Raw genomic sequence first — 21,382 nt, forward strand, 5'->3', positions numbered from 1 at the left:
AAGCACTTACCTCAGCACAAAGAATCTTTCAGGAAATCAACTATTCTTGACTTGATAGCTTTTTTTCCACGTGGGGTCATCACTCCCCTTTGGTCATTCATTCTACAGAGCATCATCTGCTTCACTGGCAGATACTGCAGTGAAAGGTACTATGTGGGGAACACAACTCTCTCCTTAACCTAGTTCTATTTTGCTGGATATATCCTTACCACCACCAACAAAAAAAGGCTCCATTTCACTCAGTGCAGCACAGGCTGTGCTAAACTTACGCCATCTGGTGCAGACACACACAGTAAGTACCTACTGAAATTTAGACAGCAGTTATAGCATGACCTGCAGACCACAGCAGTAGGTATTAATGTCTGAGAAACACTATGTGTTTCCATTATTGCCCTGCCTTTTAAATGGAGCTCCAAAGCTGAGAGCACATTAGCTATTTTTGCAGGCATTTTCTCTGTTACACACTGCCTTCTTCATGGCAATATAACCAATTCACTGGAAACTGCCAGATGTGGACCATACACTTGCAACATTCACTGTCCTGCTTCCTGGCATTAAGCAAATAGATTCAAAATGTGTCAGCTTTACATCAAAGCACCTCTCAGAGCCAAACTCTGCAGTCTTGTTTTTAGTATATGACTCCGCTTTGGGTTCTAAACAGAGATTAAGCTGATTTTTAAATGCTCTGCTTGCAAGCTTCAGACTTCCAAGGGAGCTGTAATAAAGTATACCTCCATGTCATCAGTTCAGAAAAACTGCTGCAAGATCAGCAGCAAAATTATTTGAGAGCTTCAGTCCACTTCCTGAACGGAAAGGGATCCAGCTCCCAATAACCATCATTGGCTATTAAGCCACCATAACTGGTACCAGTCATGATGCTAACTGGTCGACTCAGCAGTAGGATGAAAAGCAAGAGCCATGTCTGTTCAGGTGGAGTAGGAGAGGACAGGATTGCCACTAGGGAAGTGACAGTCTTCCCATATCCTCCACCACAGCCCATGTGAAACTTTCTGCTGAGTCCCTAGGAACTGAACTGGGACCCAGGTTTTAGAAGCAGTTCATTACAAATGAAACAAACAAAAAAGAAAAGAAAAGAAAAGAAAAGAAAAGAAAAGAAAAGAAAAGAAAAGAAAAGAAAAGAAAAGAAAAGAAAAGAAAAGAAAAGAAAAGAAAAGAAAAGAAAAGAAAAGAAAAGAAAAGAAAAGAACACTTGTGAGGGTTACAGCAAATCCATACACTCTCAGCACACTTGTACTTACTACTTATAAAATACCCATTATTTTAAACAACGCTTTAGCCCTTGTAAAACAAATCAAGAAATGTTAAAATGCCTCAGCTTAACACTACTCTAGTTCCCACTAAACATTAAAGCTTTCAGAACCTTGTACCAGTGTTGGAAAGGTCACTTGCAGTCAGACACCACTATGTATTTTGGAGCAGATGCTTCTTTCTTAGGCCCCATTCCTTCTGAGAACCAGCCCAGCGGGCTATCCAAAAGCACATCCCATCCTGCCTTGGTGGCCATACTAGAGTAAAATGCTGCCTTCTCCTCCTCTTTCTCCTCACTGCCCTGGTGAGGTGGGGTGGGAGACCTTGGGGATGGGTAGCCACCTCCACATAGACATGGATGAGTCAGGAATGTGGAGGAGCAAGCTATCTTTCCATGTCCTGCTTGTGCAGCCAGAATGCCAGCAACCTGGCAGAAAGAGGAGGTGATTAATGAAACAGCTTTGGCCAGTTTCTGACAGCCTGAAACACAGCCAAGCTTCCAGAAAGAGAGGGATTAGGAGGATGATGTTCCTCCACAGCTCCTTTCAGCTCCCACACTCTCCAAGTCGCTCTGCAATACAGAAGAAACATGCCTGAGAACTGGTGCTTGTATTTGGAGGAGGACAGCCTTTGCCACCCCTTTCTTGCCTCTCCTCAAACACAAAGCACCCCTAGATGGGGCAGATATGCTTCATCATCACACCTCATTTCCCACACCTGCCTGTGGAGCCCTGCAGCCACCTGAGCTCCTCCAGACAGCTTGTAATGAACTAATACCCTTATGTAAAGTAAACCAAACTGATCAATTGACAGAGCTATTAAATTACAACAGACAGCAACTGATTTGCCAGTGGATAATAAAACACTTTGAGAACTCAAAAAGAAGCAAAACAGTAAATCTGGGTGAGAGAGGCTTTAAATCAAGGCAGTGTCTCAAAGTTGCTAGATCAATGTAGCAAACCACAGGGAAGGTAGTTCCCTTCATCAGTCTCTGGACAAATTTCTAGAGCCCATTTACTGTACAAAGTTGGACTGTATGACGTCCTGGTTCATGAAGAGATGGAAGAATTCCACAAAGATTCTACACTGACAGTGCATTGCTATGATTATCAAGCTGCAACCATTTTTTCAACCTATTTTATTTCAGAGATTAAAATGGCACATGAACCATGCATCAACCATTGCTGTGCACGTGGACTGGAGGCATTTATTACCAGTCCAATTCTACAGTCTCAACAAGATTCTTATTGACTTGAAGATAAATCGAGCTGGCATTTTCATGACCACTGGAAATCTGTTTTCAGACTGTAGAAATTAAGCCTGTGACAGATATATAAAGGCAGATTTAATTTTTTTAAGAGACAGTCTCGCAAATATTGTGCTAAAAATACAACAAAAAAAATCCTGTTTCACAGATTAAGTGTAACACTGTTATGAAAAATATGCTAAGTAGCTTAAGAGAATGAATATATTGTTACTGAAATCTATTTCAAACAGGATTGAGATTGTTATCACTCTCTTCTTGACCTTTATTGAGGAGATGCTATGAAATTCTAGGTATTTTGTATTACATCTGATGGCACTAATTCAAATGCATTTTCAACCTATATTAAAATATCAGAGATTACAGTGCAATCCAAACCCCTCCTTCTTCCCTTATTTAATGCCCCATCTTGGACAGCTTTCAAAAATGGGAATGCAGTCACATCTGATTAAGAGTTTATTTATCACATTTCATGGTTTAGCAAAAATAATGTGAAGATGTTCGTGGAAAGTACAGAAGGATCAAGAATCAGAGCAATTGAGCAAGCAGAGAATGCTAGGGCTTTCTGAGGTTTGCATATGTTGTGTTTTGTTTTGGTGTTTTTTTGGGGGGAGTTGGGGGGTTTTTTGTTTGTTTGTTTTTAAGGGAATAGGAAATAGCCAGGGTGAGGACACTAAAAAGTCAGGAAGTGCACTTAACTCAGTGGACACAAAGACATGTATTTTTCCAACAAAGGAGGTAACATTTTAGTAATGGAAAACAAGTGTCCCAAAAGCCAGAGGTGACTCCACAGGAGTCTCAAGCTGCAGAAAATCTGAGTCTTTTTAGGCCTCTCAGAACTCTTCATCTGGAAATAAACCTTTGCTGGATACATGAAAATGTGATCTGGGATCTCTAAACACTTTTGAACATAGGATGGGGAAGAACTTTGTTATGTTTTTAATTAGGCTGCATAGATCATATTTCATTGTATTGTCACTGAAAGCCTCAAACACTCCAATAAAAATGACAATTAGCATGCTGAAATTTTTATTGACTTTTCTTAATGTGCTAACATCACAGGAAAACTCTTCTTGTTTGTGTTCAGATAAGCAATACTACAGAAAACAAGAAAAGAAAATCACTGCACTGCCTTGCTAGTTGTTGTTTGGCCAGGCCAGGAGGTACTGTCTCTCCAAGCAGCAGGCACACCCAGTTGTCTGGCCCTTGTGCTTCTGGTTTCAACTATATCCAACCAATATTTTGCCTGGCACCAGCTGTGATGAATTTTGGTTGTAACCAGTAAAAGCTGGAATGAGGCCAGCAATATATTTCCTATAAGCTGGTAAGGATTTTTGGCCATTAAAGACCTGAGCCACTTATAGGTCTGAAACTTCCCATACCAGGACCACAGAGGGGCTTCTCCTCTAATGCATGCAATACGCACTTAAGGGGCCAAGTTTAATTCTGTACAGTTTTACATGCCCTTAGACATTGAAAATACCTCTACGGAAGACATATACAAATGTTACAAACCCACTGCTCTGTAAAAAGCATGTAATTCAAGGCTGCACCACAAAGTATACAAAAGAGTAACAAATTAATGTCACAGAAGCCCCCTTAAATCTGTCCTCTGAGAACTTCCAAAGTGCATGAATTTAAAATGTATCTTTCGCTCACACACAAGGGATTTTGTATTTTCATCCTAGGTCTTGATTTGCACTGGAAAATTTTCAGTGCTAGTACTAATCCCTGAAGAACCTCAGTGCAAACAACCCTCATTACACAAAAATTCTTTGCTTCCTCCACGTTTTGACATGTCAGCCACTTCTTAATCCTTTTAACTTAATGAAGGAGTAGTTACACAATGACATCGTCCCATGGAAGGTCACTGATCTGTCCCTTGAGAGCACTTCACAGGCATATGGAAAGGAGAAAAGGGCTGTGATCACACACACCTTCTAGGAGGATAGGGCTCCTAGGCTGGGAGAAGCAGCAGCAGGCATATAGGGCTGAGGAGCAGCACTACTGCAAGGCACAATCTCCTCTGAAGAGATGTCTTCCTTGCAGCTTGGCTCCCTGGGCAGAGGCAGTGACAGCTCCCACCCAGAGACTGCAGCCTGACCCGCCCCAGGAGGACTGATCCATGTCTCCACGCATCCTTACAACACAAGATGCACAGCATCATGCCTCCTGGAGAGCAGCAGCAATGAGTCTAAGCCTGTGTGAAGAACAGAAAGTAGAGCTTTTTCCTTAGAACTGTTACAGTTCTGTAGCAGACAATCTACACTTGGTAGCCCAAAGTTTTTTTTGTTGTTTTTTTTTTGGCTCCTGGGCCTATTTGGAGCTGCTACAGGAGAAGAGCAAATGCCTGGTGAGGGAGCACTTCCAAGCGATGTGGTCATGGTAAAGGCTTCTGTGTTGCCACTGCAGTCATCATGCAGGCTTTCCAAGTCCACTGGCAGGCCAGGCAGGTGGGACAGAGACAACAAATAAAACCAGCTTGCTGTTTTCTGAGGAAGAAGCAGGTAAAAACCACAAGCATAAAAAAACTATTGGAAACACAGCTACAAAACAAAGGCTGGTCTGAAGTTCAGCCTCAAGCAACTCTTTAAGCAGGTCAGAGCACAAAGCCCAAAGATGAAGAGTTGAACTCACAGGGGCAGAAACCTCCCATCCCCATTTTATGGCACAGGCACCTGGACAGAAGCATTTGTGTTGCTCTTGTGAAGCTAATACGAGGATTTTCTTGACAATACTAAGGAAAAAGGTATTTCTGACACCCGAATGTGGCCAGAGGAGCACAGGGAATCCTTATGGTGCTGTAGCTGCTGCAATGCTCTTCTGGACAGGCCAGAAATAGCACAAAAAATGTTGTTTGCCAGTTTCAGAGGAAAATCTTGTAGTTCTTCTCATGCTAGACCATATTCTGAGCCACTGCATGTCAGTATAAATCAAGTGACTTGAGGATTTTGCCCAGGTAATTGACAGTTTGTATCTCCTGATAGAAGTTGAAAAACAAAAAAAGAGTGATAAAAATATATCAACAGCTATAGTGCTGCTACTCCCAGTTATGAAGGAGCTGCTAGTCCTGGAAGTTATTAAAACAATTCAACGCAAGTGACAGATAACAGTAATAAATCAACCAACTTGTTTCAGATATCCACACATTCAGTGTTTTCTTTGAGCATGGCAAGTATTCAGCCTGGAAAAACAATGGCATCTCATTACAAAACCCTATCAGCAACTGCAACATGTATTAAATTATTCATACATAATGAAGCCAAAGTGAAAATCCGCACTTGAGGCGTAGCTCCTTCAGATTTAAACAACAGCTGCTATCTGGTAACTTGCTTTCCAGTTACCTGTCTCACAGAGCAGTAACTGTTTTTACATTAGCTAAGAGTGGTATCACATATTCCCTCAACACAAGGGCTGCATCCCAGTGGGGTGGCCTTCAGAGCCTAACGGTAAGATGCAAAAGGGCACCTGTGCAGCAAGAGCACATCCTCACCACTTGCAAGGCCTCTGCATTCCCCCCACTGAGGTTCCATGTTTTCCCAGGGGACCCCTATGGCCACCCCCTACTCACCAGGTGAAGGCTGAGCATCAGGCTGAACCAATGCACCCAAAAATGTGCCCTGCCTGGAACAAGGCACCATAGGCAGGGCAGGGAGGATGCAACACAGGTATTCATCAGTGATGGGCAGCAGGGGCAGGTGCCTGCCAAGAGAGCACATTTTGGGAAGAGCCCATAGCTACCAAGGTGCAACCTGCCCTTTCTCTTCCATTATGGAGCACAAATGCCATGAACTATTCTTCTGTAAACCTCAGTATAGGACAAGGCATAGCAAGAGAGTACCAAGCAGTAATTTTCCATCTTTCACACAGCCCTGCTCTCCCTCATGCTGCCTGGGAGGCTGGAAGCTCCTCAGAAGGAGTCGTGGTGATTTTCTGGAAGAGCCAGCAAGCTTCCCCACTTTCTGAGCAGCAAGAACTTCCAAGCAATGTAAATTCTTCATGGAAATGATGAGTCAACCTTTAATGAGAGTATAACCTAGTTTTCACAAGTTCCTGGGGCAACTGGGGATTGCAAGTAGCTCTGCAGTTATAACAAATCTCTGGAAGGAAAATAAAGCAGAAATACACAGAAACTTAACTGATGCTATCTCAAAGGTACCTTACTGCATCTTCACCTGACAAATTACAAATGACATGAGATAAACTACAGTCATTGCTTTCCTGGACTCCCAAAGATATCTGACGAACTAAAGGGCACTGAGAAGAGAGCCCACAGAGAAGCCCTGGGCTGGCAATCACAGCAGCCTCCCCACAGCCTCCCACTGCTCACCTGCCCAAGTGGGAAACCCTAGCAAGGCTTCTGAGCCCTCTGGAGAGGACTGCAGGGTTCTTCAGGTGCCTACCTGGGCACCCTTCTGGGAAACTACTCACAGATATGCCGAACAAAACCTCCTTTGTAGGAGATTAAAAAAAAAAGACCCTCCCTCCTTTAAACAAGGATGCATGGCTCAAAAACCGAAACAAAGGTGCTTTGTAACTTGCTAAATTGGAGTGATATAAACCAGGGCTGTTTCCCTAGTAGCACACAGGCCGGTTCACAAGCAGAGATGACTTGTCTCTGCTGGATAAACAATACTGATCACTTCCTGCTGCACAAAAGCCAGCCTGGAAGTCAGCGCATAAGCAACTGCTGTCAGCCTGCAGCTGCAGAGGAGTGCAGGAGAGAGACCCTGTACCTATCAGCTTGCCAAGAGCCTCAGCGTGTTTGATCAGCCCAGGCCCAAAACAAAACAAATTCTTACTTCTGAGACTAATGTGATAGGACCTTCTTAGGTCATCAAATCTACCCCCTGGCTAGCACAGGCAACCACACCACAGAGGCCATTTTGTGAGCTTCTTTAATTTCCTCACACACCTACTTCAGAAGAAAGTATGGCTGGCGAGGAGAATAAAGAGCAAGCAGGAAAAGTTTCCCCTCTTGAAGGAGAATATGGAATTTTAAAGCAAAATAAATTATGTTAGAAGATAGGGACAACATAAGCTCAGCAAATACAGATGTGAAATACCATAGGTCCCTCTGAATCTCAACAAATGATCTTAATGTAACATATTATTTGAAACATACAGTAGACATGCCACTATGTTTACAGTACCCCTGTCATACAGCAATTTTGGAAACATTATTGTCAAGCTGACATTTTATTACATATCTGGAAATATGCTAATTCAATCATTAAGTTTCATTTAACAATCGTGTAGGCTCAGGAACAAAGACATATATTGTGCTTTACTTCAGACAACTTGAAATGTTGAAAACGGAGAATGAGGGTCATAATTTTTCATCCATCCCACACCCCTTGAAGCTCTATTCTTTCGCTCTCCACTGGAATTTAATATCAAATTATCACTGGAAGAAGCCACTGGAGGAAAGCAATGCAAGGTAAGCAGACTGGCAATCCTGTCATCCATTTTCATAATTTCAGTTTATGTAAATAGGCCATCTATTTCCAAGCCAAACATACCGTTACTGCCACAGACCTGAACAAACAATATTAGCTTTCAGTCATGTAAATATATTAGCTATCATCAGACAGAGCCTCACCGAGGTCTTTGGGGACTAGGGGCACGCAGCATAGCAAGTGGTCAGCACCCAGGGAAGCTATGCCTCAGAGCAGAGATGTCAGCAACACAGGCAAAAACAACTGTTGTCTTACAAGAATGCAATATTTGCACATGAGATGCTCTGACAAAGTAGGTTTGTGGGAAGGTTACTAATTGTTTAGATTACATTAAAACTATGGCTTCACACTCACAGCTGTGTGAGCACACAAGGATTTCTCACAAGCAAGACCATTCTCCATCCCAAGAGGTTTTCATCTGAATATACTTATCCATGGCATATTCAAAGTCCTATATTCAGACATCAAACTTTGGCTCCAAATAATTAATCTTTATTTGTGGTAGTTTATACTGCTTTTAGAATTGAGAAGTCCATCATGAGCAGTACATGACACATGGGTGCCAGACAGGCAGTGATGCCCAGACACTGTTGCCTTGCCTGACAGGATCTTGTGAGCATAAGACTGAAACAAGTGGCAACTGTGTTTGGAAACCCTTGGAAGATAATATGCTACACAAGTGGAAAGCAAAGTTGATTACAAAAAAACCTGTATTCTTTATCCAAAACATTGCATTAAAAAAAAATCTTGTTGCTCTTCCAGGAAAATCTTGAAGATTTCAACAGACGTATTTCAACCAGGTCTTGTACAAAATACTATTAGAGTTGCTTTAGTCCAAACAATGAAAATGTGTTAAATTTATGCTGGCTGCTTATTTTCTCTACTCTCTGTTTACATTTCCAAAGCAGCAGATGAGGGAAGTTTCCAAAGCAACAGTTCAAGGACTTGAAGGATTTGATCCAAACAAAAGAATTAAGAGCTGCTGTCATGTACTGTTTAAGCTCCATCATATTATAAGTGCTACTTATACATAAGTAATTAATTTCAGGTCTCTCCACTGCTTGTCTTCAATATCTCAGTTCTTTTCAGTCTGCTACCAGAATATTCCTGCTTCTCTTTTTTTCTACAGGTCTATTGCAGAGGTGTTGTGATATGGAAACAAGCACTCCGCAGCATTCCTCCCTCCGCCCTGTTCCCCACCCCAGCCAGTCTCAGAGGCTGAACAGCCTGGAGTGCTCCTGGCAAGAGGGTCTTGTAGACTCCACAGAGCTTCAAACTCCAAATCCTGAGTGCTGCCAACAAGTGCCACTGATGTGGTGCTTCAACAACGCAGGTATCATAACAGGACCATAACATCAGTCAGTACTTTATATGGTTTCAGTATTTCATGTAGGAAAGATAATAGGCAGCAGCTGCAATCCCCTGCTCTCTGCTTGACAACCTTCCTGTTCTCCCTGGTTTATGTCATCTTACCCAGAGAGCCACAAACTGCTCCTGGAGGTCTCTTGTCCTCTGAAGTGCAAGACATCTGCTGGTGAAGCTGGAGCCTCCCTCTCTGTGGTGGGACACATCACTCTCCAAGGCTAAATGCTTCCCTCCTGTGCCAAATGATTATTTCTGTACTATTCCTTTTTACAGGGAGGAGGAAGAAATGCCAGTGCTAAAGTTAGAGAAGGAAAGAAAGGGGCACTACTTACATCCAGGGCCTCTCTTACCCTGCTGTTGGAAGGAAAAAGTGAAATTCACGGGCAGAATACAAATAAGCAGTACAGAGTATCGGAGACAAAAAAACTGCAGTGAATGTGATAGCATAAGGACACACTTGGGACTGCATTTTGTATGTAATTCCTAGGTTACTAACACTGGTTATCTCAGGCTGCTCAGCAGCTGGAAATAGCTTACAGGGCAGCAGTACCCTAATTATATCTTCATTAGATCACATTGACCGTGGACTGTATGAAGGACTGGAGTAGAGGTAGTTTGTACAGTCCCTTTATGCTTCAGTAGCAGCACAGCAAGTCCACAAGACACCTAAAAACAAGGTTCACTGCACTTTGGCTGATGAACAGATGTTTCAACAATAGCTGCAGATCCTTAGTACCTCTTGTGCTTGCCACAAACTGTACCACAGGCCTCAATAAAGAGAGAGAAGCTGGAACATTCAGCATTAAACCAAACGTCCCTTGTGAGCAAAAGGAGTAAGTCCATTTAATGATAGCAGTAAAAATCTCTTATCTGTGTGGATGAGCCAACAGAGGGAGACATGATGATAAAACATGCCTGCCCAGTTTGTGGTATTAGTGCCTCTCCAGCCCATACTGAATACTTATGTACGGAGTAAGTCCTGGTAGAAATCTTGTGTTTTGCAAAAATAATTCATTACAGGAAAAAAAAAAAAGGTTTTATGGTAGCAGAAGTGATTATGAAAGTAAACATCACAACTTTTTTCTTTTCTAAATAGAGAAAAATAATTGAGAAAACTTAATTGAATTTCTAAAGATGATATTAAGTGTGGAATTTCTATCTAGTTGTGGTTATAACTGTTACAGGAACTTGTGGTTGCCCTGTGAATTAAGAGTTAAGTTTCCTTTAATTTTTAATAACTAGCTTATTTATGCTGAACTTTGTTTCTGTGCTTTAAAGAGGTGCATATTAGAAGGAGAGTTTATCTTTCTAGGACAGCATTTTTCAAATACTGAATTAGTGCTACAGCTTTTATTTGGATTGGCTGCAATTACACTGTGTGCAGCACCAAATGGCCCTCTTGCACAGCTTTTGACCAAGAAGTACTGTCACTAATGAACCTGTTCTGAGTTGGTGTGGTACTACTTGCTACAAAGCAACCAGTACAAATTACAGCAGACTAATCCTCTGAGAATCCTGTGAGCTCAGTGAAATCTCCAAATTAGCCAACAAAAGAGAAATTCTCCAGCTGTGGGTAGGTGAGGCATGGATGCATTGGATGCGCAGGAAGTGGATGAGTCAGTAGAGGTGAGACATGTCCTGCGTATCTCCCAACCCTCCAGGAGCAACACACCCTATTCAGCAGTGCCTGAACTGGGAGCAAGGGACCATGAAGTGGCAGCACACGTGGAAGGTACCATGGTGATTAAAAACAAAGAAAAAAATATTTTTTTCTAACACTTGGATTCAACAAGGAACTTGAGCCTACAACTTGTCCCATCAGAGCCAGTGCATGAAGTCCCCACTGAAGTAATTAGCTTCTTGATTTCAACAGGATAAGCACTCTATCCATTGTACCTGCTCACTGCCTTGAAATGACAAATGCATTTAACTCCTTTGCTGAACTGATGTCTAGCAGACTACCTGAATTGTCTCAAAAGCAGTGGATGTACAGATGACTGAACAAAGTTACAGATTCTTATCAATTCAGAGGCAAACCTTTCCCCTACTTGAAAAGGAAAATATGAAGGGATATAAAATAACAGAAGAAAGGACCGTCCTCTTGTGATCAGCATAATCCCCAGGCTCAGTCTTTACATCAGTTTTACTGAGTGTTAAGAAAATATTTATCTTTTACATAACCGAATCTATGGGAAAATCCTACAGGCTTCCCAAACAGACCACTGCAAGTGATAAACACAAAATTATCTCTCATTTTCAATGAAAAATCTTTTCAAAATAAACAGTGCAGTACAAGCAAGCTAATTCACTGAATTCCTTATGAATGTTTACTTTTCCCTTTCAGTGATTTTTCTGTAAGCCACAGAGAACATTTCAGTGGTTTATACCTTAATGTGTCCATTTTCAGGCCAAATTCTAACAATTTTCCAAATGATGAAAACCACGTGATCCAGAGGGATGTCAACAACTCAAGTTTTACCACAAAACCATGCTAGACCTTTTTCTTATGAACTGAACTTGCATGTTTACAAAGACTTCTAGTTTTCACTAATAATTTTTTTTTTTTAAAAATGTATTCTACTTCTTATGGCTACCCACTAAATTAAAAAACTCAAAACATCCAAACATCCAAAGAAAAGAACCTGGTTCCCTTAGTCCCCAACACTTCAAAACAGTTAGAGCCAAAAAAAAAAAAAAAAAAAAAAAAGTGGAAGCAATATTTTGAGAGCCACTGTTTGGCAAGCAAACCAGTTTTTTCTCATTTTGAGCTGCTTGTCACAACACAGGGTCAGAAACAAATACACAAAGGGCTAAAGAAAAGGCAGCCTGTGTTTTAACTCTGGTGCTGACAAGGGTTTCCTCTGCAGCCGTTGTCAAGAGCAAATACAGCTCTGGTCATAAATCTGATTGCACATTCCCTGCTGAAGGATGTGAACTGGGACAATAGGCATGGAACAAAAAAACAACTGGAAGTTCAAACACTTTGCAAAGGTCACATTTCCAATACCAGTTGTCTCTCCAGCAGATCTTACAATGAAAATGTGGTTCTAGATCTTTCTCTAAGCTGTGGTTACTCAAACCCCTGCACAGAGACAGTTGGATACATCTCTTGCAGAGGTTTTCCCAGGTTGAAGCATGGATAACATGCTTCCACAGGTAATACAGATGCTGAAGACCAAGGATTAAAAGGCTGAACTGCTATTTGCCTCTAGACAGAACGGAAGTGAAATGGTTTCAGTCTAATTATCAGTCTTGCCCTTACTGATGACATGTTTATAGCCAGCACCCAGCACTCAGCACAAGCATCCTCAGGCTCTGCTCCATGTGCTCATTCAGGGAGATTCTCCTGATAAGAAGTCACAACTCAAATCAAACAGAAAAAACTAATTATAGAATTAGGCCTTCAGTGCACCTCTGGCATCATAACAGAAGTCTCACAGCCAGAGACATGAAATGGCAACTGCCGGGTAAATTGCAGTTTTAAAAGTGCTTCAATCATGGGAAATTTTGAACATTACGTTGATGAAGAAAAACACAATTTCATTTTAAACAGAGTACCATACAAGTGTAGTGCAAACAGAACCATCTCCAAGTAATTTGCTGCTTCAGATGTTTACTCTGGGATGTCTGGAAGTGTGTAATTTTAATTATTTGGTATCTATACAGTGAATGCCAACCTTCCCAACTTATTTATTTATTTATTTATTTATTATTATTCACTATGAACTCCAGAGACTACATCTCTGTTTCTAACTCTTAAAATGTTAATTCTGTTCTTCGGTGCACTCCTTCTCCATACCCACCCTCCATTCCATATTTTCATATCAAATAAATCAGCTTAAGGGACATTCTTCCTCTTACTAAGAAAGATGGTATTCTCTGAGATTAGCTGCTAGTCTCAAAAGTACTACAGGATATAAAGTACTTCACATCAAATTACACACTTAGATCCACCACACATGACTTTTTCTTCAGTCTTGCAGGCTGAGACAGGCACATTATTTTATGCTAAAAGTATTCTTTGTCTCTTTTCCTCCCATTCTGTCTGCCTTCCTTCCTTCCTGGCCACATTGTGCAACCTCCCAACTTAAAAACAAAGCAAAAAATCCACCAAAAAACTCACCCCCTCCAACATACACGAAGTTCATGTAAATAACACCTAATATTTCAGTGGTCACTGAACAGGCTGCTGTTTCCTCATTATCTTTGGCAAGATTCTTCCTCATACTCTCCTGCAAATCACCATCCACTACCTGAAATGAGATGATAGTTTTCTAAATTCTTTATTTACTTTTTCTCTAGTTACTTTTGAAGTCCTCGGAATCACATGTTTTGGTTTATTTTGTTTTGTTTTTCTGAATAAAAGTTGCCTTTGAGTAAGTAATTCTGAAGTCATTTGCCAAGAAACTTCATACACTTTGCAATTAAGCGTAGCATCACTGCATCTTAGCTTTCTTTTTCTTAAGCCAATATTCCAATTTACTACTCTTCAAGACTTATGACCCAATCACCAGGGCTGAATATTTTATCAATGAGTATTCCTTAATACTGTCGGCCAAATCTGGGTGTAAATATCTTGTTTTCTGCCGAATATTCAGCTGGCCCAGCAGTACTCAGAAGAGCTGGACCGTTTGTCCTCTTTGCTCCATTATTTACCTGGAATCTGAGCTTATTTCACATCAGCTCAGTTACTGGCCATGAAGTAATGTGAAAGAGCAAAGGCAGCATCTAGAACCACCTCCAACAGCATGCAACTACTGAAATGTCTGCCCAGAATGCTCCCCACAGCTCAAAAGCTGCCTGTGGGCCATGACAAACACAAGGCACAACATCCCAAAACTGGAAATTAGCCCACAGAAAATCCACTAGGATAAGCATGAGGGGCAGACAATCTGACGCCTCTCCGAAGAAAATACAAAGAGCACTGTCAGAAACACACTTTCAGATTTGGATTCTGCAGAAAAAAATCCCTTTAATACTGATTGCCACCTCTGAGGAGCTCTGGGGTTTGAGGCTGGAGCTGAAGGCAATAACCAGATGTCTCCAGTTCCCTGAGTGACAGAAGGCAAAATGCTACTGGTTGGTTATTCAGGGAGATGATGTTGTTGTGGGCAAACCCGGAGAATATGTCATGGAGAAAATACACTGCAGTCATTGCAGTCCCTAGCCTGGCAGCAGGCTGCAGAAGCAGATGCAGCACAGGGAAACTGGTAGAAGGTCAGTCACAAATGATTCAACAGCTTAGAAAGAAGGTTCTGAGGAGGAGGGCAGTTGGAGTCTCTTGACTCAAAGGGCTAGGATGATACTGAAGGCTGCGAAGGGTGCCTCCAAGCTTTCTTCTGGATGGGAGTCAAAAGTGGGCAGGAGGAACAGCCTGAGTATGCAGGCATCACTGCACCTTTTCCTTCAACCCACAGGCACAGCTCAATTATGTTGCACAAGTCCAAACATAAATCTGTAATTTGTCCAAGAAAAAACATTTTTCGAAGGGTTAACCACCAAGCGCTAGACTTCAAGCAGATAAACAGGAGGAAATGCATATGCATCAGAGGAAACAATGACAGGCTGTAGATAGTAAGAAGGGAAAATAAGTAAGAAGGGAAAACTAGTAAGAAGGGAAATATAACTGGAATATTAATGTTTTAACAACTTGCTCATGAAGGGGGGGAGGAGGAGGAAGAATGTGTTACTTTAGAGATGCTCATGGAATTACAAATGATGCAATCACAGACTTTGAATGCTTACAGATTATACCTGTAGTCCAACTAAAGATGGAGTTATTGGAACATCTCTTACAGGCTCTGAAATCCTGATCTTAGAGTGAGCCGATAACTCTGCATCTGTTTTTCATGCACAGAAAGAAGAACAGGCTAATCACAGATCCACACAGCCTGGAGGATGTTTGCTGAAAATCTCATCTGACTAAAATAAAAAAATTCCCTGGTGTCCTAAAAGGATAATGATTTCTTAAAATAGAAAATTCTTAAGCTCTACATGGAATATCTCAATGTTGAATCTCATTATAATGAGTGAAGAGAGTTAATTAACCACCTAAAAGCTACAAGTAACTTAGCTGTCAATGATCATGATCTAGCCATGCTGACTTTGCTTTAAAATCAGTATATATATTATTGCCTGGCGCTTATAGCCTGTTTGCAAAATTGCTGGCATATGAGTCTAGAAAGAGAAGAGAGGTGTGAAACAAAAACAGAGGATTGCTTAAAAAGAACCTACTGAACGCCAAAAGGCTTTTCCAAAACTGCAGGAGAGAATTATGCTTATGAAAACAAACAAACAAACATCCCAGCAAAAATAAAGAGCAGAAATTTCAGAAAGACATGCAGATTTATAAAGAATGGAGACAGCAGATAGATCAGTGGCAAACAAACATAGGCAACCTCTAAAGTAGAGGAGCCAATATAACACTGAGGCCTACTAATGGCCTTTTAGGCAGTTAAAAAGGTACTTCTGAACACGCCCCCACAAAACATGTCCATTGTTTGGTGCAGACAGTAGGATCAAAAATTATGACACGGGAAAAGAAGGATATTTAAACAACAACATTATGTGGAATTATCAGGACTTTTGGATTAAAAACAGTTCTTTAAAAGAACAGAAAGACATAAGCAGATAGGTTGCTAGTGGCCATTTCCAAGTTCCAGGGATCGTGTCTTCTTATAACAGAATTTAATCAGTTTGTTATTTGGGGGTGAAGCAACATGAAACCTCTGTGGGAAAAGCTTGCACATTAAAAATAATAATAAAAAAGACCAATAAAGTGCCAAATAAAGAAAAGGGAAGGCTATTCTTAGGGAGCATAGTTATAGTCACAATAACATATTTTGCAATGCATCTAATGGAAAGGTAGTAACCCTAGCAAAGAACAAGTTTGCAGGCTTAAAGCAGTAGACATGCTTTGAAGACCATGGCTTACGGACTTACAGCTGTAACAAATCGCTAAGTTCATTTATGTCTTCTTTGATCATCACAGATAGCTGCTTCAAAATAGGTACTCCAAGAAAGATACAGGAAAAAATAATCCTAGCAAGGCTTATGTCAAAACCCTGTGCTCAACCCTGGTAGCCACACTTCAAGGAGGAAGGGAAAATACTAGAGGGAGCTCAAGGGAAGGCCAAAGAATTGACCCCTAGGCAGGGCAAAGGAAAACAAAGCAAATCTTACATGTGATACTGGCAGAGTTCACTCAGCTCAGTGATAAGGTTGGGGACTGTCCTGGTGAGTGTTTAGGGCCACATTTCAAACTTGCAGACAAGCTAAGAGCTGACAGTAGAAATTTCAACCCTTGTTGCCCCACAAAATTTCCTAGCAGTGTTAATAAATGAACTATAGAACAGTCGACAGATGGTCAAAATGAGATTACACATGTTTAAAGAAGACACACCCAAAACAGCTTTTATGGAAAAAAAACCTGTGGCTCAATCATGCAAAATATCAGGTCAGAGGAGTATAATGATTCCTGACTGCACTTGGATTATATGAATTTGAGTACTTAACCATGAAAAATTAAAAGAATGAAATGTTGCCTTCGAGACACGTTGTGGTGGACAGCACTTGTAAGAGCCCTTCCAATATTCAAAACAATCCAGGTATGCACAAACCTTTCCAATGTGGCAGAGCCACTCACATTCAGCTCTAATTCAACAGCTGTTTATATTTGTTAAATAAACATAAAAAAGACTAGGTGTCAACCCGGCGCTGAAGGCATGGTTTGGACATTTCAGCAGCCACTTTAAAGAATCCCCTGGTCAATCCTTTCCAAAGCCGAGCTCTGACATTAGGCTAAACAAATGCCAGTGATGTTCATGTGGAAGTGGGACATGAAATCCACTTGTCTTGTTGCTCTATGGGAAGCATCCCTCTTGTAATGAGATATCATATGCTATTGTGTCCATCATTTCTAACTACATATGAACTGGAACAAGTTATTAAAACAACTGCACCTCCTTCCATGCATGTAAATAGGAAAGCAATTCTAGAGTGAGAAAAGAAAAAAAAAAAATCAGAGCAGATTTTTCCCCCCTGCTTACCCCCTTAGGTGAGCAGGGGGGGGGGTGAAAAATCACTTGTCATTCTCCAACAGTAATCAATCTTAAGTACATGCGTTTTATTTCCAGGGGAATGAAGGGTTCTGGTGCTCTATCATAATTTTGTTTACTTTAAGCCCAGGAAGTGTCTGACCTGCTTTAAAAACTGTGAATCAATTCTGTATTAAAATACCATCACTCTGCCTACTTCTCCAAAGTGCTACAAAATACACTGAAGGGAACACATCTATGATTCCCACGTAGCATGGCTCAAACAAAACCCACATCAGAGGAATACTTTTAGAAAAAAAAACCTACCACCTTTCCATGCATTCCTCCCCAGGTACCAAGCAGTCCTACAATGTACCTTCTTCCTTTTCTGGTTTTAGTCAAGAATACAAACCAAAAAAAGTCATAGACTGCACACTGAAGGTTCAGGAAATTACTGATGGGAATAACAAAACAGAAGGTAAGATGTCCTATATTGAAGAACAATATTTTATGTTTTGTTTAGGTTTGTCCTTGTACATTAATTTTAATTCTTATGTGTTATCACTTAAATTAAGTGCAGAGCCCAGAGTCAGCTTCTCTTCTTCCTCACTGATGCAGAGCTAACAGCTGCAGGGAAGCCTATGTTTTTAATCAACAGTTTACTTCTCTATTTTTCTCTAATAGAAAATATTAATACACACCCCATTTCACCTGTTGTGTTTTTTACCAGCACTGTGAACCATGCTATTCTTACTGCATTATTAAAGGGTCAGATTACCCTCACCCAGAATCTGTTCAATAAATTCCACCAAAAGCCAAAACATCATTTGACGAAAACAAATAAATAAATGAAAAGAAAAAAAAAAGGACTCAAAGCAAAAAAACCCTTTTGACCCAGGTATTGTAACAAAGCATTTCAAGAAAACCCACAAGATTTCTATTCATAGTCCTCTTCATATGAAGACCTTGAAACAAAGTTCTCACCACCTTTAAGTTTACAACCACAAATTATGTCATAATACGCAAACTAAGGACAAAACCCTCAATTTTAGCAAGCTTTAAAAATATATTCAACATGATACTTCAGAGGAATACCAATGTTTGACACCAGCAAGCAAAAAACAAAGCCAAAAAACCTCAAACCCTGCTGCTGTTTATTGCCAAAAACAGCTTCTCACAACCAAATTTCACATCAAGTCCACAAACACAGCACATGAAATATACTTACGAAAGGACGTTCCCAATGTAGGCATAATACGAACAGCAGTAGGGAGTAGTCCCATCACAGCAGTAAGCTTTGCAGTCATTATCACACTGAGCCAGACAATTTTCTGCTGAATAAAAATAACATTCATGTGGTCAAACAGCAGCAACAGCAAACTGCTGCACAGCACAGCTTTAAAGAAAATGCAATCTAACAGTTTTATACAATCACAGGACTTCACTTGAGGTGCGACCTGACCCTGTAATCCAAATAGCAGACCATTCCCACTCATTCTGCACTACAGTAAGAAGTTCAGAGTTAGGAGCTTTGTGTATGGCTACTTTATAGCTGGCTACTTTGTAGCTGGCTGTATCAGTGCCTTTTCATACTGAATAATTTACTATTTTAAAAAAAGAGTATTTTTAAACATTCAGACACCGTGGATCACCTTTTTCCATCCCAGTAAGGAGTCCAGAGGGAAACCTGACTGGGTCACCTGTCTCGTTGAGCTGCAGGAGAGGAGACAGAAGCTGCCTAGGAACTGGCTACCTCCAGCAGACCCTGCCCAGCCCCAGCTCGGGATGGAAACTAGAGAGAGCTGCCTGGAGCTCCCTCATCCCCTGCCAGCTGGCAGCAGCTCCACTTGCTCCATGCCAGCTCCAGGGCCATGGCCAGCGTGGCACAGGAGTGACCAGCACAGGGGCCAGCGGTGCCCATCTCTGGCCCATCTCTATGCTAGAGACTGTCCTGCCCAGCCAGGGACACAAACATTTCCAGACTGCTGGATCACCAAACTGACAACATAAATTGTGAAACAACAGTAAGAAAACTTTTTAGAAAGAAGGAACATGGAAGAATATGGCATAATTTTATTGCCGCGAGAAGCTGCTTTAAAGCTACTGACTTCTTGTTGCTGGGTACTGCCAATGCACTGCAAAAGCCAAGTCACACTCTTCCCAAATCCCAGTTTCTCCTTTCCCGCTTGCCAGAATCTCAGCTGCAGCCTGGATGAACCCAGACAGGCTCTCTGCCTCACACACCATCACCCTTGGTCACCTCTTTGGTCACACAAACGCGCACTGCCAAAGCGAAGACCTGAAAGCAAAGATGACAAACCATGCTTCTGCATTCCCAGTACACTGTGGCTCCTGCTCCCCAGACAGCTCTAAGGGGTTCCCATCCTCCCCATAGATCTTACTCCGGTTCCCATTGCTGCTTTCCAGACCTGCCGGCCCAGCACTGAATGTGCTAGAATCCAGGCAACCCCCATCTCATCTCAGCTCATCTCAGCTGCTGCCACATTCCCCTTCCCACCTGAGCTCTGGCTGCAAATTCCCGCCTCGCGCGGAAGTTCCTTTGCACGCTGACTGCGTAAGTGAACGCCTTGTGCTTTTGATCCATCCCAGAATCTTAATCTTGCTCTTTAGATTGTAGCAGGTCAGCTCTCTGAACCTGCTCACGCTTGGGCTCTGCTTGAAAAAACAAGGACCAACGGAGGAGGGTGAGGGCCTGAGAGGGCTGTGCAAGGCAGCACGGGGCAGCTCCTGCCTCTCGGCCCCGAACCTCTGCGAACTACCCCCGTATTGAAGAAATGCACACGCACAAAAAAAGCGGAACAACTGACGCACCCGTCTGAGGACCAGCCTCCCCGGTAAGGGCAGGGGGACAACCGGAGGGCCAGGACAGGCAGAGCCAAGTTGCCAAGGAGCAGCAGTGCGAGGCCACGGCCGTGCCGCTGTGCGGGACCCCCACGCCCAGGCTTTTGCGCTGTGGCCCTTGCGGGACTCCCCGTGCCAGCAGCTCCAGCCTTCTGCACTCTTACCCATTTTTTTGGCTCCGGCTGTGCCCCTCCGGGCAGTAGCGCCGGTGGCCCCCGCTCCCGCTCGCCCACCAAACGCGGCGGTACCTAGGGTTGCCTGGCCGGGACCCCTCATGGCTCCTCTCCCGCAGGGCGCGGATTTCACCTCCCTGAAGCCCGGGCGGGACTCACACCCCGCACACCCTGCCCTGGAGAGCTCTGCTGAGACACCGTGAAAGGCCGGGGCCAACTCCGGCTGCCAACTCGGTCACCGACAGCAAGGAAAAGTCCCCGCGCCTGCCTTAAACCGCTCCGGCCCTCGCCACCCTCCCCGCCCGCTCGCACCCGCTGCCTGCGGCCTCCCTCTGCCCCACGCACCCGCCCGGCCCTGCTGACCTGCCAGGAGGAGGAGAAGGAGGAGGAGCTGGGGGGCGAGCAGCTGTCCCCCGGCGGGGCGCCCCTCGACCCGGCCGCGCCGCCCCGCTACCTCCATGCCGGCGGCAGGCGCGGAGCCGCCGACCGCCCCGTCGCGGCGTGGAGCGGAGGCGGGGGCGGCGGCGGGCCGGTGGTGGGGAGGGAGGGGAGGAGGGAGGGACGGAGGGAGGCGGTGGCGGGCGGCGCCGTCGGGGCCGGGCTGGGGCCGCTGCCCCACGCCGCGCCGGGGCCGCCTCCGGGCCGGCCGGGAGGCTCCGTGGGTGGCGGTGGCGGCGGAGCGGCCGCCCCGTCGCGGCACGGCCTCTCTCACTTCCCCGCCCCAAGCCGCCTTTGTCCGCCTCGGCCTCGGGTCGGCCGGACTCGGGCCCGCGCGGGGAGCCCCGAAGGGGAGTGAGTGAGTGAGTGAGGGGCCGGGCCTGTCTTCTCCCACTGCCTTGGTCAGGCGCTGTTCTCGAGAGGTTTTTCTGTTGGGATTCGAATCGTGATTGTTTGTAAGCTGGGGTTCAAATCGTGACCTGTGGGCAAGAGCCAGGAACAGACCCGGGTGGGACA

The 21,382-nt window shown here is 43.3% G+C and overlaps 1 protein-coding gene across 7 annotated transcripts in view; it reads right to left on the reverse strand.

The window, feature by feature from the left end:
* CYYR1 (cysteine and tyrosine rich 1) overlaps positions 1-20,948 on the reverse strand; it is a 64,046-nt gene extending 43,098 nt beyond the window's left edge. The window contains exons 1-2 of one of the 7 annotated variants that reach the window (XM_051625525.1): positions 20,792-20,948; positions 18,622-18,724 (exon numbers count right to left, since the gene is read on the reverse strand). In XM_051625525.1, coding sequence (XP_051481485.1) covers positions 18,622-18,724; positions 20,792-20,888 — 200 coding nt within the window. In that variant the 5' untranslated portion in view covers positions 20,889-20,948. Of the gene's footprint in view, positions 1-18,621; positions 18,728-19,501; positions 19,649-19,713; positions 19,798-20,419; positions 20,488-20,791 lie in introns of those variants that run through there. The other 6 variants (XM_051625518.1, XM_051625549.1, XM_051625534.1 and 3 more) reach the window with 6 other exon arrangements.
* Between the last annotated feature and the right edge of the window lie 434 nt (positions 20,949-21,382).

This window comes from Apus apus, chromosome 1, assembly GCF_020740795.1.
Source record: "Apus apus isolate bApuApu2 chromosome 1, bApuApu2.pri.cur, whole genome shotgun sequence".
NCBI classification, from domain to species: Eukaryota; Metazoa; Chordata; class Aves; order Apodiformes; family Apodidae; genus Apus; species Apus apus.